Below are 15,872 nucleotides of genomic sequence, written 5' to 3'. Positions count from 1 at the left end.
TCTATTCATCTTCATCACAACAGACTGTCAGCTGTCAAACTTCACAACCCAAAGAAAAACACTCTTGATATGAACCTGAAGGAAACATCAGCACATAAAAACACACAGACGTTTCCTTCTTACCTCGGCTGTTGGTCGCCAGGTCGGCCACCTTCTGAAAGGCGTCCAGGAAGGCTGCGACCGCCACCACCGTCGTCCTGGGAGACACAACGGAGGAAGGTTTGGTTCAGGAGGGATTAGAATTAAGGAAGTAGAAGAAGAAAATAGTTGTTTTAGTTTTTATCTTTTCAGCAGAGACGTTGAGGAAAAGTAACGTCAGGCTGGTGAGTTGAAGCAAGTTTTAACTTTCAACATTTGAGACGAACACAAAACGTCACATGACCAGAAGGTAACTGACAAAACAAATCAATGTTTTGGATGCTGAATGACCTTTTCAAGCTAATCTTAAGTGACTGCGAGTTGATTTCATGCTGTAATACAATGAACTGAAAGCAACTGTTTGCTGGGAATCAATTTAAAATGATACGTTATGTTATAGTCATGTCAAATATATGCAACCTTTATTAATACGGTCATTTAATCTCAGCTACATGAGCAGCGTCTGAACTGTAAAATAAACACTGAAGGTGCAGACGCAAGGTAGGAGGAGGAGGGGGAGGAAGAGGAGGAGGAGGAAGGGTGCAGTCAGGGTGTTTGTAATCAGCTTTAGACCTCTGGTGACCTCTGGTGACCTCCGGTGACCTCTGGCCCGGTGCAGAATCTCTGGAGGCTGCTGCTGATGCATCTCACTGATAATGACTTTATGGTGGCATCATTAATCTCTGCCAGTCGCGGAAGGTTAATTGAGTCGTGCACGTGTGTGTGTGTGTGTGTGTGTGTGTGTGTGTGTGTGTGTGTGTGTGTGGATCTACTGAACCAGAGTTTCGGGGACGAGGCGACGGAGGGAAGGAGAGGTGAACCTGACATTTAAACACTTAATGAAGCAGACTGATTGGATTTTCATGAGCTCCGGTTACTCAGAGTTTCAACATGTGTGTGTTTGTGTTCCACCTGTGTGTCGTTCACTTTTTACAGTGTTTACTGTCGTGAGTCTGCAGAGCAGTAAATAATAAATAAATGTAGCATCTGAAACTTCAGGTACAGGTTTCTGCTGCCACGTTTAGATTTACTGCTTATTAAACCCCAAAACAATCATTTCTTTAAGCCTGAATATCTCCTTAATGACTAATGATGATTCTCAACAACACTCATATGGGAAGAAATACGATTTGGGCTGCAACTAACAATAATAATATTTTTGTTATTGATTAAATTGCTGATTATTTTCTCAATTAATTGATTGATAATGACAAAGAAAAGCATTAAATTATCACATTTGAGGAGCTGAAACCAACAAATACTTGCCATTTTTGTTAAAAAAAAAAAAAAGACATTCTGAAACAATTATTTGATTATCAAAATAGTTGATCAATTAACTGACTAAACGTTGCAGCTCTAAATAAGACCCTAAAGTTCTTTAACCCTGAAAAACAGCGCTTACGCCAACATTTATTGGTCAAATTCTCCGTAAACTCGATATGTCGCTATGCTAACAGCTAAAAAACTGCTTTCTGTGTTTCATTACTCCAACGTTTTGTTCCTTCTGGCTCTGGAAGATTCTAATCTCATGGAAAATAGTGATTTCATTGATGGGAGTGCAGTAATAAACAGTGTGATGGAGGAGTCTGGGATTGTACACAAGGTTTATGGAAGAGTATCATTTAAATGATCTGAGTTTCAGAACCAAAAATGATACTTTAAAAAATAGAGACATATCTTTCAACAACATGTATGTGTGTGTCTCACCTGAGCTGTGACTGCAGTTTGCTGGCCTTGCTGACGAAGTCGTCCCAGACGGGGTAACTGCCCTGAGGAGGAAGAGGAGAAATATCAAGTTGATGAAGGATTTACAGTCAAAACTATTAAAAGTGTTTCAGCTTTAAGCATCGTACTCCTGTAACACTGCTGAAAGGATCAAAATCATTCTTCTTCTTTAAAACTATTACCCACAATGCAACTTAACCACCTGCAGCTGGGTCTGAGATTCAGCTGTGTTATGCTAGTAGCGGCTAACGTAGCCTGGAGCTGTTAGCCTCCAGCAGGCTAACGATGAGGAGCAACATTTTCATTTTCAAACTTGTAGTCTTCAGCCCCAAACGACACTTCAACTTTAATTTAATCATTCTAAAATGTTGTCATTTCACAATTTCACAAATATACTGAAACAGTGCTCATTATGGATCGAGCGCGTCCTGATCTGGTTACTAACGTCAGTATCTGCGCTAATAAAGGAGCCAACGGAGCTTCAAACGACAACATGATGATGTTGATATCAGTTTATTTTGATGGGATCACTGCGATCAGTGGATCGTTTGCTTGAGTGAAGTAAATCATTGAGTTCACATTTGGTGAACTTTGACCTGCAAATCTGTGCAAAACAGCAGGAAGTCCAAAATAGAGGAAGCTAACATATCAGCTGTGTTGCTCCATCAACTTTATATTTATCATAATCTTTATTTCACCTCAGAGACACACTGAGATAAAGACTCATTCATAATGTAGCCGAATAAAAAAATATATATATAAAAGATCCAAGGCATCAAAAGACAGATATGGAACATTTGAAAAAAATGTCAATAAAGACTTAAATTAAAAAATTAAATGATAAATAGAAGTAAGCTTTAGATTGTTCTGCATATTATTCCAGCTTGTAGGTGCAAAGCGCTCAGTAAAAACAGCAGCAACAGTAACGTAATCCAGTCATCTGACATCTAACTTATAAACAGTCTCCATAAAACTGACACAGTTTACAGACAGTTATGAGACAGAAGTCGACGGTACAAAGAAATATTTAAAAAGTTTTTCAGTTTCATTTCATATTAATGTTCATTCAACATTCAACAGCAAAACAGAAAAACATCCTCCTGTCTCTTCTCTTTAGTCAAAACACATCAACTCAGAGCATCAGATGATCAACAGACAACAAGGAGACAAATCAATACGGTCAATCTATACGCCCCCCCCCCCCCCTCCCCCTCCCCTCCTCCCACCCCAGACTGTCTACGAGGAATCCAAACAAACACCCGCAGGCATGCAAATACAGTTAGTCCGCAGACCGGGTCTGATATGAGACAGATACACAGACTGCAGTGCAGTAACGCTGCTGCAGACTAACACACAAAGACAGAAGAAGAAACTGGGGAGCACTTCTAATGTCAGCGGGAGTCTCCTGGTGTTTTCGGGGAGGGTGGGGCTGCAGCTAAAGATCTGAAGCATCTTCACTCACTGGATTCTCTCGTCTAGACTGAGAATATCTGTAATGAATTTAAATGAAATATAGTTTAAACCCACATTAGAAAATCCTACAAGGAGCCTTCAATTAAAACCCACTTTATGTCTTTGTGTTTAAAACAGATCAGTACAGATTTTATGTAGTGTATTTATGCAGTAACATGCAGAATTACTTTACAATACAACACCACCAACTGTTTTGATATTTTATTAATTGTTTGAAGTCATTTTTTTAAGAAAAAAAGTCCAAATTCTCTGGTTTCAGCTCCTGAAATGTGAATATTTTCTGGTTTATTTAGATCTCTGTGACAGTAAACTGATTATATTTGGGTTATGGATAAAAGAAGACATTTCATGACGTCACCTCGAGCTTAACCCATAATGAAAATAATGTTGCGGCCCTACATTATTTATTATTGTTTGTTTTTATTTCATTTTTATTTGTACTTTGTATCTGGTTTTGAAAGGTGCTATAAAAATATAGTTCACTCACTGACATTAGCGTGACAAAGGTAACACACTCGTTACTTTCACCTCGTCCGCCCAGTGGAGGCGACACACGAGAAGCAAAACAACGTCACGTTAACGACAGTCTGTTAGTGTCACCATGGTTACGCTCGTAAAGACGATAACGAAACTGTGATAACAACAATCTCACGAGTGCACCGCCAGCAACAGCGAGAACACTGAGGCAAGTCTGTACAGCAAGTTATGAGGCTACAGCTTCATATCGGAGTAATGGCGTCACTGTCGGGTTGCTAGGCAACCAGGAAAGATTCAACCAAAAACACAACTTGTCATTTTTACAATGTGTTTTTTTTATATGCTTTAAACAAAGAGTTATATTGTGTTAATTAGTGAGCTTTAGAGGTGCGTTTTGTTACTTTCGTTGTTGTTTCCTCCTGTTTCTTTATGCTAAGCTAAGCTAACTGGCTGCTAGCTATAACCTCACATTATACAGACGAACATGTAAGGCTGCAACTAATGATTATATATATCTATTAATCTGTTGATTATTATCTCGATTAGTTGTTTGGTTCGTAAAATGTCAGAAAACGGTGAACAATGTCGATCACCGTTTCCAAAAGCCAAAGCTGACGTCCTCACATGTCTCGTTTTTATCCACAACCCAAAAGATATTCAGTTTACTGTCATAGAAAACTAAAGAAACCAGGAAATATTCACATTTGAGAAGCTGGAATCAGAGGATTTGGAAATCTGCTTCTTAAAAAAATGACTCAGAATAATTAATTGATGGTTGGCAACTGATCGATGAATCTTTGTAGCTCCACAAATGTCCAAAAATGTCTTTAAGTCAGAACGTTTTTGTATTCGTGCAGCCTGACAGAGACTGAACATCTCTATGATCATTCTGAGACTGTTATTGTGACTGCTGGTATTATCTTATATTATATTATACTGTATTATACTGTATTATATTATACTGTATTATACTGTGCAGGTGTTTGTATTAACATTTCAGCTCTCTGCTCTTTTAGAAATCAGCTGCACGTTGTAGGTGTGCCGTCTGTCGTCAGCGTCATTCCTCTCTGTAACAGTGCAGCCGAGCAGGGTGTGTTCAGCCTTGTTCTGTTTGTGAAGCCAGCGTCATCGCCTGACTACCGTTGCTATGGTAACGCTGGTGCTGCTACTGCTGCTACTGCTGCTGCTGCTGCTGCAGAGGGGCTTCAGACAAGGAGAAGAAGGGCTTGTGGGGAGGGGAGGGGTCACACGTGCGTGCATCCTCACCCAAACACACACACACATTTTTTTTTCTGTCATACATTTGCTTTCTTTGTTTCTCTCCTTCATATTCATCACACACACACACACCTTTCATTATTCTTATGCTCTACCGTTTCATCTCTCTGCTCTTTATTACTCATTTATCATCTCTTTTTTATTATACTGTATATACACACACATCTCATCCTCTCTCTCTCTCACTCTCTGACACACACACACACACACACACACACCGAGGCGAGGGCAGGGCCGCTGCATCTATCAGTCACCGAGGACATAAATTGTCACCGTGGCAACAACCGGAGGCAGCAGCAGCAGCAGCAGCAGCCTGCTGGTCCTTCAGGAATCCATCTCTCTGTTTGTTTGGCTCTGTGAACGACTGAACAGGCTTTAAAACCAAGACATCCCTGTTTGCTTCTTCTTTATCCGCTGCTGGTGTGAGATAAAAACACAAATCTGACTCCAGCTCCTCAAACTTCAGCATGATTGTGTTTCTCTGTGGTGTTTAATGTAAATAAAATAAGAGGAAATGACAGAATATTCTTCCTTCCTTTCTTCTCTACAAAGAGAGTTGGACTCCACCCGAGGATGTAACTCTGTATCTGAGATGAACTAAATCTAACCACCGACGTTTAGTAGATTTCACCTTTTAAAAACTAACAAAACTCCACCTGATGTCAGATAATAAACACATCAGAGCTGAAAACGCTGAACAGAGCAGAAAAAGATTCACATCAGCCGGTGAGTCGATGCCAACAAACAGTCTCACAGGAAAAAAATACCCCAGAAAAGACAAAGTGACCCATTTGGCCAAAGTACCAAAGCCAATGAAGCTGCCCAGTCTGACGTTTCCATGGCGATCTCGATACTCATACACCAGTTTCAGTAGCAGCGCCCCAAAATAAAGAGACGAGGATTATTTTAGCTCAGCCTCGGGTAACTTTACAGATGTTCGACACAGTTTAGAAAGTGTTTTTTAAACACAAATATCAAGTTTTATTCTTTTAAATGTCTGTTTATGAGTTTACTGTTTAGATATCAGTGCTGCAATACATCACAGTACACTCTGCTTCCTGTCAATCATCTGAGGAATAGTAAGTCGCAAACATTTTTTGTTTTAGATCTAGGAAGTTATTGTTAGCTGGACAGCTGTTAATCTCAATGAAATGAAGAGATTTATTGTTCATCTTTTTAATATAACCATTCATGTATCCATTCTTTATACCCGTTTATCCTGTGAGAGGTCACAAAAGAGCAAATTTGTTCCACTTTTCATCTCTTTACGTTTATGAAGTAGATTCATAAAAGTTGAAACGTTTCGATGCATCAATTTGCCCCGACCCTGACGAATGTGCATCTAATCGTGTCTTTCCGTTGACGTTGTATGTAATCGTGCCGTATCTAAAATTTGCTTCACATTCTGTACTTACACTTAACATTTTGAGTGCATAAGTGTGTTCACACTGAGAAGTATGGAAAACCCGGATGGTGCACTCAAAATGGTCAAAAAGCTGAGTGCGGAACTATGGACACTTCTCGCCCTCAATGGTCGCCATCTCGGCTACGTAGCAGAAGGGGAGGGACCACTTTTCAAACTGGAAATGGCGGCCGGGTACGTTGTAACTACGATGAACATCGCTACATTATACAAATGTAAGTTCTACATGTGTTTTTTAGCACTAAGCACCACTATACTGTTGTCAGATATAAGCCATCAGTATGTTTTTTGGGTTAATTTGGCAGTCTGTAATGACTTGGTAACGAACGATAACGTGAATGCTAACGCTAGCTAATGCTAATCTGCGATCGTCATTTCTGGTAAGTGCACAACGGCTGTGTTTGATTTGAGACAACACTACCCTGTAGAAATTCACACACTACGCCAGTAATATATAGTGTACACAGTGTACTACGTGAAAGTGTGAAAGTATGTGATTTGAGACACAGCTACAGTCTTTACAGTTGAGTCTCCAGGCTCTCATCAACCCCCCCCCATGTAAGCCAGTCATTTCCAAACTGGAGTTTACCACTAAGCGCCATTAAACTGTTTTCTGATAGAAGCCATCAGTACGTTTTTTGGGTTAATTTAGCAGTCTGTGATGATTTGTTAGCGCGAACGATAACGCGAATGCTAGCTAATGCTTTTTGGTAAGTGCACGACGGCTGTGTTTGATTTGAGACAACACTACCCTGTCAAAATTTGTGCACTACGCCAGTAATATATAATGTACTACATGAAAGTGTACTAACAGAAGTATGTGATTTGAGACACAGCTATAGTCTTTATAGTTGAGTCTCCAGGCTCTCATCAACCCTCCATATAAGTCAGTCGTTTACACCACTACCATCCCAGCACTGAACAGCAGACAGCTGAAGTTAGCAACTAGCTGGAGAGGGAAGATAACGAGGAAATTTAGCAGCTAATGAGCCAGATGTTTTTCTCAGGAGACGGTGGAGACCAAAGCAGAGCTAAACGCAGAGTGAACATTGGACACAAACATGATAACAACAGGATGAAAAGATGTTTAACACATCAGACAAACGTTTATCTCACAGATCTGTGTCTTTCTGTCTGCCTAGAATCCAAAAATTACTTTAAACACTGAAAGAGCAGCTGTGAGCAAGTTCCAACAACTGTAAACCTTGAGTTCAGTTTCTATTTGACAGGAAGAAGAACATTATAACAGAGAGTTTAAAGGCAGATGTGAAGCTCAGTGTAAAGCAGCTCACAGTATAAGAGGATGAGCCAGGTTCTCCTCCAGGGAGAAACATGCAGATCGGTTCCACTTAAACGGATCAACAGTAATGTGTCTGCTTCAATTTCTCCAGTACAATGAAGTGTGGATGATGAACAGCACACAGCCAGAAACACACACACACACACACATTTATACAATACCTAACATGAATAAATAAAACACTGAGTCCAGGTGAAGCCGACCTGCACAGAGGAAATGTATATTTTGTGTTGAGGAAATGAGAACGAGAAGGTTCCTACGACCGCGATGATACACATCTCACACACTCGATTCAATCAAAAGGAGGGTAGGAGGTCAATCTCATTTCAGAGCAGATACATCCAGCCCTCAACAGAGATGGTGGACAACACAGATTGAATATCAAAGTGCTTTTTTACAGCTACAGATCATTCAAAACCCAAAATATATTCAAATTGCTGTCGTAGAAAACTGAGAAAACCAGCAAATCTTCACATTCGAGATGTCGGAACTGGTGAATTTTCAACATTTTTGCTTAAAAAAATGACTGAAATGACAAATATGAGCTTATAAATAACAAAAGGGCATTTTTAAAATGACTCTACACTCTAATTAAACAGATTTTGAGTTATGACTTATTATGAGAAATAACTCTAACCCTAACCGTTTAAAGCTACGAGTAAAGTCAATTAATCGATTAATCAACTTCTATTTTCATAATAAACTAATCATATCAGTCATTTTTTAAAGCAGAAATTGCAAATATTTGCTGATTGAAGCTTTCTTGTGTCATAAATGACAGTAAACTGAGCATCTTTGGATGTTTGTTGATCTTTGTCACCAAGAGCTTTAAGAACTAATAACAAACATTTTTCATCACTTTCTGACATTTTATAGACAAAACGATTGTGGGAGCCGAGTTACGTTTATGTGTGTTTAGTTCAGTAAATAAGTGGAGTCAACAACAACTCATGTTAACTGAAATTACACACAAGTCATTGAATAAGTTTGTAATAGTAATTTGTTTAAGTTCAGCTAATAATCATTTGGTTTAATTGACGTTGATGTAAACGTGATATTTTGTAAAGGCAACATTATTTAAGCTTCCTGTTAAAACAGTGAAGTAGGTTACTGTCACTTTAAGAGATCTACTGGGGTCAACCTGTGGTTTTCTTACTGTAGTCCAGTTTGCTGATTAGTAGAACTTGGCTTTGAATACTCCTGTAAGAAGATGCTACAAACTGTGGAATAAATACTTGTTTTTATCATTTTTTACATCGGAGTCCTGTAGAAGTGTTTCCTCCTTTAGGCCGAGGCCACAACGATATTGATAATAAAACTAATCATAAACCCTAACCAAAGTGTTGCAACTGTTTAACAGGTATCAAAGACATTAAGTGATCTATTAATCTTCATATTAATCAGATTAGACCTCAGATGTGACCTCAAAAAGCACTTTTCAAGTTATTTTCTGCTTTTGTTCCCACTGTTTTCCGCCCATTTTGGTGATGCGTTCATGGCACAAAATCTTAGGAGGAGATATGAAAATACAAGTTCCAGAAAAATAAGGATCACAATGTTCACCTCGGCTGCCAACCAGCCTGCGCAGTTCCCAACATAAACACCAAAGAAAACTGATTACAATATCGGTGCCACTTCTGTTGTCTTTTCCACAACTGCTTCCTTCCACCACCTACTAAACAGCCAATAAAAACGCCATATTCATCCCCGCGTCTGACTTTTTAATGGCACAAATCTCCCCTTTTGTAAAATACAGGAAACAGAAGGAAGAACCTGGTACAGAAGCAGGTTCTTAAAGGTTTTAGGAAGCTCCAGGTTGTGGGTTTTTTAAGTTCCTGCAGTGGAAAAAAAAGAGGCTAAAACTGTTTCACGTATCATCTCTAAGAAAACAAACCACCTTATTAGTGACAGACAAGCGTTTCGACTTTCATTAACCGAGCGATTTGTTTTCCTTCGGTTAAAATGAAGGATGAGATTCTGCTTTAAGGAGTCTCTGCAGGCTCGGCGTACAAACACGCAGACACAAAAAAAAAGACAATTAGAGGCAGCAGACTGGAGTCTCCTCCACAGTGACACAGTAAAAGCTCTTCCACCCACACACTCGTTCTGCTAACGGAGGGAAAACCTGCGTCTGGATGTCTGCGAGTCACGTGTATGAATAAAACATCAGGCTGCCGTTCAAGTACGATGTTTCAACCAGCACATAAACATGAAAATAACATCTACATTTGTACTTTTTTCAGCAAAAAACGTGTTAAACTAACTCTAGTTTCACTCAGATTTACAGTGTCAGTCCTTCCAGAAGTACTTCATCACACACAAGAGGAAGAGGAAGTAAAGGAGAGGAGAAGAAGAATTCAAAAATGGAAAATATCAAGACAGCGCAGGAAGCCAGAGAGGAGGAGGAGGGAAAGAAAGAAGATGATGAGAAGGAGGAAGAGGAGAAAAATGCAGGTGAAGAGGAGGGAAATGAGTCTGGAGGAAGAGCAGATGGAGGAAGAAGAGGAAGAAATAGGAGAAAGAAGAAGAAGAAGAGGGTGTGGCAGTTTTCCCAGACCTCCCTCTTGTGAACCAACCACTACACCTGTTAGTCACCACCTGTCTGTTATTACGTCACCGTGGAAACAGGTGTGTGAGGGCTCAACGGCGTCTTAATGCACAGACTTACTGGGCCCCCGGAGCTTCAGGGGCCTCAGGGGCCTCAGGGGCCTAAGAGGCGGATGTGATGAAGAGTGAATCATCTCGCTGTGCTTCAACACTGTTTTTAACAACATGATTTACGTCAGTTTGAACACGGCGGCGACGCCGCGGCAACGTAAAGACACAGAACAGGACGATAAAACATCAGGAGGACTTTGTGGAAGAAGTGATTTAATTTCAGGAGTTTGTGCACAGTGATGGTGAACTCTGCTGCACGTTAACCGCTCAAACTCTCAAAGGTGAAGAAAACTGCAGACTATGTTTCAATCCACCACGTTCCTCATCATGGATGTTTTATAACTCTAAAGCTTCTTTCTCTAAACTTTCTCCTTGTTGTTGCAGGAGATTCTTCAGTCTGTTGCTGTGACATATTGTTTGTGGGCTACATGGTTTCCCCTCCTGCGAGGACACTGCGGGCAAACTGGAGTCCAACTCTTAACAAAAACCATCAACCATAACCTGCATATAACCATTAAAACCAGTTCAAAGCTAAAACCAGGTCTAAACCACAAACTGACCCAAACATTTACTTCATACAATCACTGCAGAGTCAAACATGTTTCTACAAGACAAAAAGAGGAAATAATCCACAGTTTCAGCTTTAATCTGAAGTTCATTACATATGTTTAGTTGATGCCATTTAAAGCTGCAACTAATGATTCTTTTCATCATCAGTCTGCCGATTAACTTCTCAATGAATCATTTGGTCTATAAAATGTCAGAAGAACAGTAGAAACTGTCGATCACAGTCTCCTGAAGTCTGAGGTGACGTCCTCTCCAAGAACAAAACCAAAGACACGTTTATTAACTGTAGTTTATCCACTAAAAACAAAACAAGTTTATTATCAACTGTTAAACATCCAGAGCAGCACGTTAGTGAGTCACAGCTGTTACAACATAATAATAATAATAATAATAATAATAATGTGTTTATTTCATGTGTTGTGTAATATTTTATTATCAGTATCCAGAACTGACAGATATTCAGTTTATTATCATATAAGACAAAGAAAAGCAGCAAATCCTCACATTTTAAAGGTAAAACTGGGTCATTTTTGCTTCAAATGTCTCATAAATGATGAATCAGTTATTGATAGTTATAGTTAGAATTGCCTTATTGATTAACTGACCGATAATTTCAGCTGAAAACCACATTTCACGTCTTTTTCTTCTACAGATTCTTATCAAACCTGATTTTTCTTCTTTTATGTACATCAATAAAAATCCACAAACATCCTTCTGACAGCAGAAGCTCAGAGAAGAAGAAGAAACACACTCTTCATCACTCTCCTTCACTCTCCTTCATATTAATTAATAGCCTGTAACTGTGTTTGCTTATCAGGATGTTACTGGTTTAACAAGCTCAAGTCATGTTTAGAGAAAGCTGCATCTAAAAAATAAAGCTCCAGAGCCTGAACACACCCTCTCCCTCCCTCCCTCCCTCCTCCTCCTCCTCTTCCTCCCTTCCTTCCTGGATAATTAGCAAATTAATGATGACGCCTGGAAATCTCCAATAAAGCCGCAATAAATCTGATTTTTTTTTTTTATGGTTTTGTGCAACAGGAGCCTTCAGGATGTGCCTGTCTTTAATATCTCACGTGTGTTAATATTGATTTTGATCAACAAATCAGATGCAATAAATAACCGTGTTACCTTCATGTCTCCTATGACAGTCTGGAAAAGCCCCCCCAGCGCGCTGCACTCCCTCTCCATCACCGTCTCCATCTTCAGCTGCGTGAACAGGAAATTACCAAACAGTCTCACTCACAGCTGCTGGAGTCCATACATGAAGCGTCAGGAAACAAATGAATTAAAGAGAGAAGGAGGAGGAAGAGGAGGAGGGTGTTGATAAAAAAAAATAAAAAAAACCGCTCAGACTGGCGCTGCAGGGTTTCCCCGGCTGATAGAGAGCCAGACACGGACAGAAGCAGCAGTTAGTTTCCAGTCAGAGGAGATGAATCCCATGTCTGCAGCAGGAGACGCATGTTGGAGAAGAAGAGGAAGAAGAAGAAGAAGAAGAAGAAGAAGAAGAAGAAGAGGTTGACAGCAGAGGAAAAACAGCGAGCGACACACAGCCGGAGAGATTTAACTTCAGCCCAGCGAGCTGCTCCACACCGCCGCTGACTGAAGGAGACCAGAGCCGGGAGCGCGCAGGAGCAGCCGTGGACGCGCGGCAGCTTGGCCCCGCCCTCAGGTGATGGAGCTTTTTTTTTTGTTGTTGTTAAAGAAAAATCCCCTCAAGATATGATTTAATATGTATATAAGATACTCTACTTTGGATAATTACATGTGTCTGATATGTTTTTTACATAAAAAAAAAAGTTTAATTATCTTGTTAAAATCTTTAAAATGAAATCTGCTCCTTGTATCTCATTAAAAAGAATCTATAAATATGCAAATTCATGAATTAATTTCACAAGTTTAACTGTCAGACACAAGATTTCTCCTCTTTCACTATAAAGTTCATTGTCAGTGTTTGTTCACTGGATTCTTCCAAGTTTCCACATCACACTCGTGTCAGTTAAATACTGGACCATGATTGGCTCCAAACTGTTAGTGATGTCACAAATCCTGCTCGTAGCCCCGCCCCTTCAAATTGGAGTTCAATAAGCACAGAGACCACTTATGAAATATAAAGTAATAATAATAATAATAGTTGTAATAATTCAATATATTGGGATTCTTCAAAATAAAGGAAAGAAGAAGAGAGCTTTGTGACCACAAATGTCTTAAAATAAACAAAATGTCATCAAATAATGAAAGAAAAATGAAACATGAGACAAATAAGACAAAATAAAAAATAAGAATACATATTTAGGTGTCACAGTAAGAACCTTTAGCCAAAATTATAATGTGAAAAAATAGAAAAATAAATCGAAATAACATATTGTAGAATAAAATACATCGTTAAATCATTAATATCACTCACTTTAAACGATTCTATTTCTAAGAATATTGGGAAAAATCATGCTTAGCTGAGTAAATATTGACTAATATTTACTAATACAGTCTCGACAGGTTAAATAATAAGAATGGAGACTGAGAATCACTTAACCGGAGACCAAGACAATAAAACACACAGACACCAAAATAATATTAAAATAATATATGAAGCCAATAATCAGCAGTAAAATAAATAAACCATTTACAGGAATGTAGAATCAGCTATAAGATAGATTCAAATGATTAAAAATAAATACTTAGATAAATACTAAAATCAATAACAGTCCTCTGAGCTCATCTGATGAGATTTTTACTTTTAGATGTTTTATTACATAAATTGTATGAAACCAATGATCAGTATAGTTAAACATTCTGTCATTGTGTTATTTACAGATGGATTTATATTTATTTATTATAACGATGACCCCCTGGAACCCTCTAAAGGACCCCTGGGGGTCCCTGGACCCCACATTGAGAATCAGTGTGTCAGTGTGTCAATGTGAGTCAGCTGATCACTCAGATACTTGAAGCTACGTCACCATCTAGTGGCCGTTTCACTGCATGACGTCAAAACGTAGAAAAAGAGGAAGAAAGAGGAGAAATAAAAGATTTATTCCGTTTTCTGTTGTTACCTTATAAAACAACATGTTCAACTGTTTTCATTGTAAACAACCTGCAGCTGAAATATGACCTGTGTTTACATGTTTATCAGGTAAAAATTAATATTATTTGATGTGTTTTTTTAGATTTTATATTATACAGTTAATATACTCAACAATCAAACATCAGTCAAAAGATAAGACATTCATAAAATATTATATCTATTATTAAGTGGCAGCTCTGAGGCAAATTAAATGTGATTTTAATTACAGTTAATGTATTAATAATTATTATTTTAAATGGTAAATGAGGCCGTTCTAGTTTTCTTTTACACTACATGTCAACATTCACACATTTTCACTCTGTGTCAGTATTTAGATACTCGGTCATTAATGAACATTATCTCGTATTTGTTGCTTTTATATATATATTTTTTTCTTCTATCTGTATAAAACATGTTTTTCTTCAGATTACAGTCAGTCTTTGGGTTTTCAGCATTCATTAGTTTTTATTTAGAACATGTGAATCACTGGAAGTTGTTTGTTTACTGTATGTTGTATTATTGTGTGTCATGTGATCTCATGTAGAATGAACCATTTTAATGGTTTGATATGAAAATACAAAATATATATAATTATTTTTACTCTACTTTGTGTAGCCCCCCCCCCCCCCCCCCCCCCCCCGTCTCTGTTTCTCTACATTTCTCACTTTTACATATTTTTCTCAGCTTCAGACTCATCTGACTTCATTTATCTCAGTTTGTCTCTTATTGAGACTCAGGATGATTTATTCTTATGAGCATCATTTACATCATTTGTCCACCTGAGTTCAGTTGAGTGTTTCTGAACAGATTAGAGGATCCTGATGTGAGTTGGACGACATCTGCTGGTCAAACTCCGTCAGTGAACCACTAGTTATATTTATGTTAAGGGTTTTTTTTTTTTTTGTATCTCATCACTTTTTTAAAAGATCTCTTTACATCACTATGTTGAAATTGGAATTTGACCTTTTTTTTGGTCTGAAAACAACAATAATTCCAAGAAAACCAGAATAAAACAGCTCCAAGTTTTTTTTTTTTTTTTTTTTTTTTTTTTTAAAGTTTATTCCTCTTATTTTTTGATGTAGATTTGTGCTATTAACCCTCCTGTTGTCCTCGAGACAAATTTGACCCGTTTTCAAATGTTTTTATATCAGAAATATGGATTTATTTCATCTAATTGCCTGAAAATCACCACACTTTGCAAATAAAAGTAATGATCACTACTTTCATTGAATTTTGGGTGTTTTAATTTAAAGCATTCCGAGTCAAAATTGACCCGGAAGGACAGAAGTTACATGGTTGACGGGAAGACAACAGGAGGGTTAACGTAAAGACACGTAACATTCATCTTTAAACAGTTTCCACTACAGCTGAGAGGAAACACGCAGAGTTTTTCACCTCAGCTGAGGCTTTAGACGTCGGAGACTGAAGCGGTTTCCTGGAGGAAGACGTGGGATCAGATGATGAAGCTGGCAGAGCTTCAAACAGTCACAGCCGAGTCATTTTAACCACAGAGAGACTGCTGGTTAATGACAGGGAGCGACAACACACACACACACACACACACACACACACACACACACACACACACACACACACACACATACACACACACACTGGTAGTCACAAAAAGCAGTGTTCTGTGTCATTATCTCCCCCCAAAAAACAGGAGACTAAACTAATAACAGCTATCAGAGAGAGGAGAGAGAGAGAGAGAGGTGGGGGGGGGGGGGGGGGGGGGGGGGGGGGGGGGGGGGGGAGACAGAAGAAGAAGA

General features: G+C 38.7%; 1 protein-coding gene across 6 annotated transcripts in view; it reads right to left on the bottom strand.

Moving 5' to 3' along the window:
* Positions 1-13,128, bottom strand: part of LOC122969573 (protein MTSS 1-like) — a 73,226-nt gene extending 60,098 nt beyond the window's left edge. For 2 of the 6 annotated variants that reach the window (XM_044335393.1, XM_044335394.1), the window contains exons 1-3: positions 12,168-13,127; positions 1,846-1,907; positions 124-197 (exon numbers count right to left, since the gene is read on the bottom strand). In XM_044335393.1, coding sequence (XP_044191328.1) covers positions 124-197; positions 1,846-1,907; positions 12,168-12,239 — 208 coding nt within the window. In that variant the 5' untranslated portion in view covers positions 12,240-13,127. Of the gene's footprint in view, positions 1-123; positions 198-1,845; positions 1,908-12,167 lie in introns of all 6 variants that reach the window. The other 4 variants (XM_044335395.1, XM_044335396.1, XM_044335392.1 and 1 more) reach the window with 3 other exon arrangements.
* Positions 13,129-15,872: the final 2,744 nt, after the last annotated feature.

Source organism: Thunnus albacares, chromosome 19 (assembly GCF_914725855.1).
Source record: "Thunnus albacares chromosome 19, fThuAlb1.1, whole genome shotgun sequence".
In the NCBI taxonomy this organism is placed as follows: Eukaryota; Metazoa; Chordata; class Actinopteri; order Scombriformes; family Scombridae; genus Thunnus; species Thunnus albacares.
The sequence above is the reverse complement of the archived record's forward strand: the minus strand, read 5'-3'. Positions and strand labels throughout refer to the sequence as shown.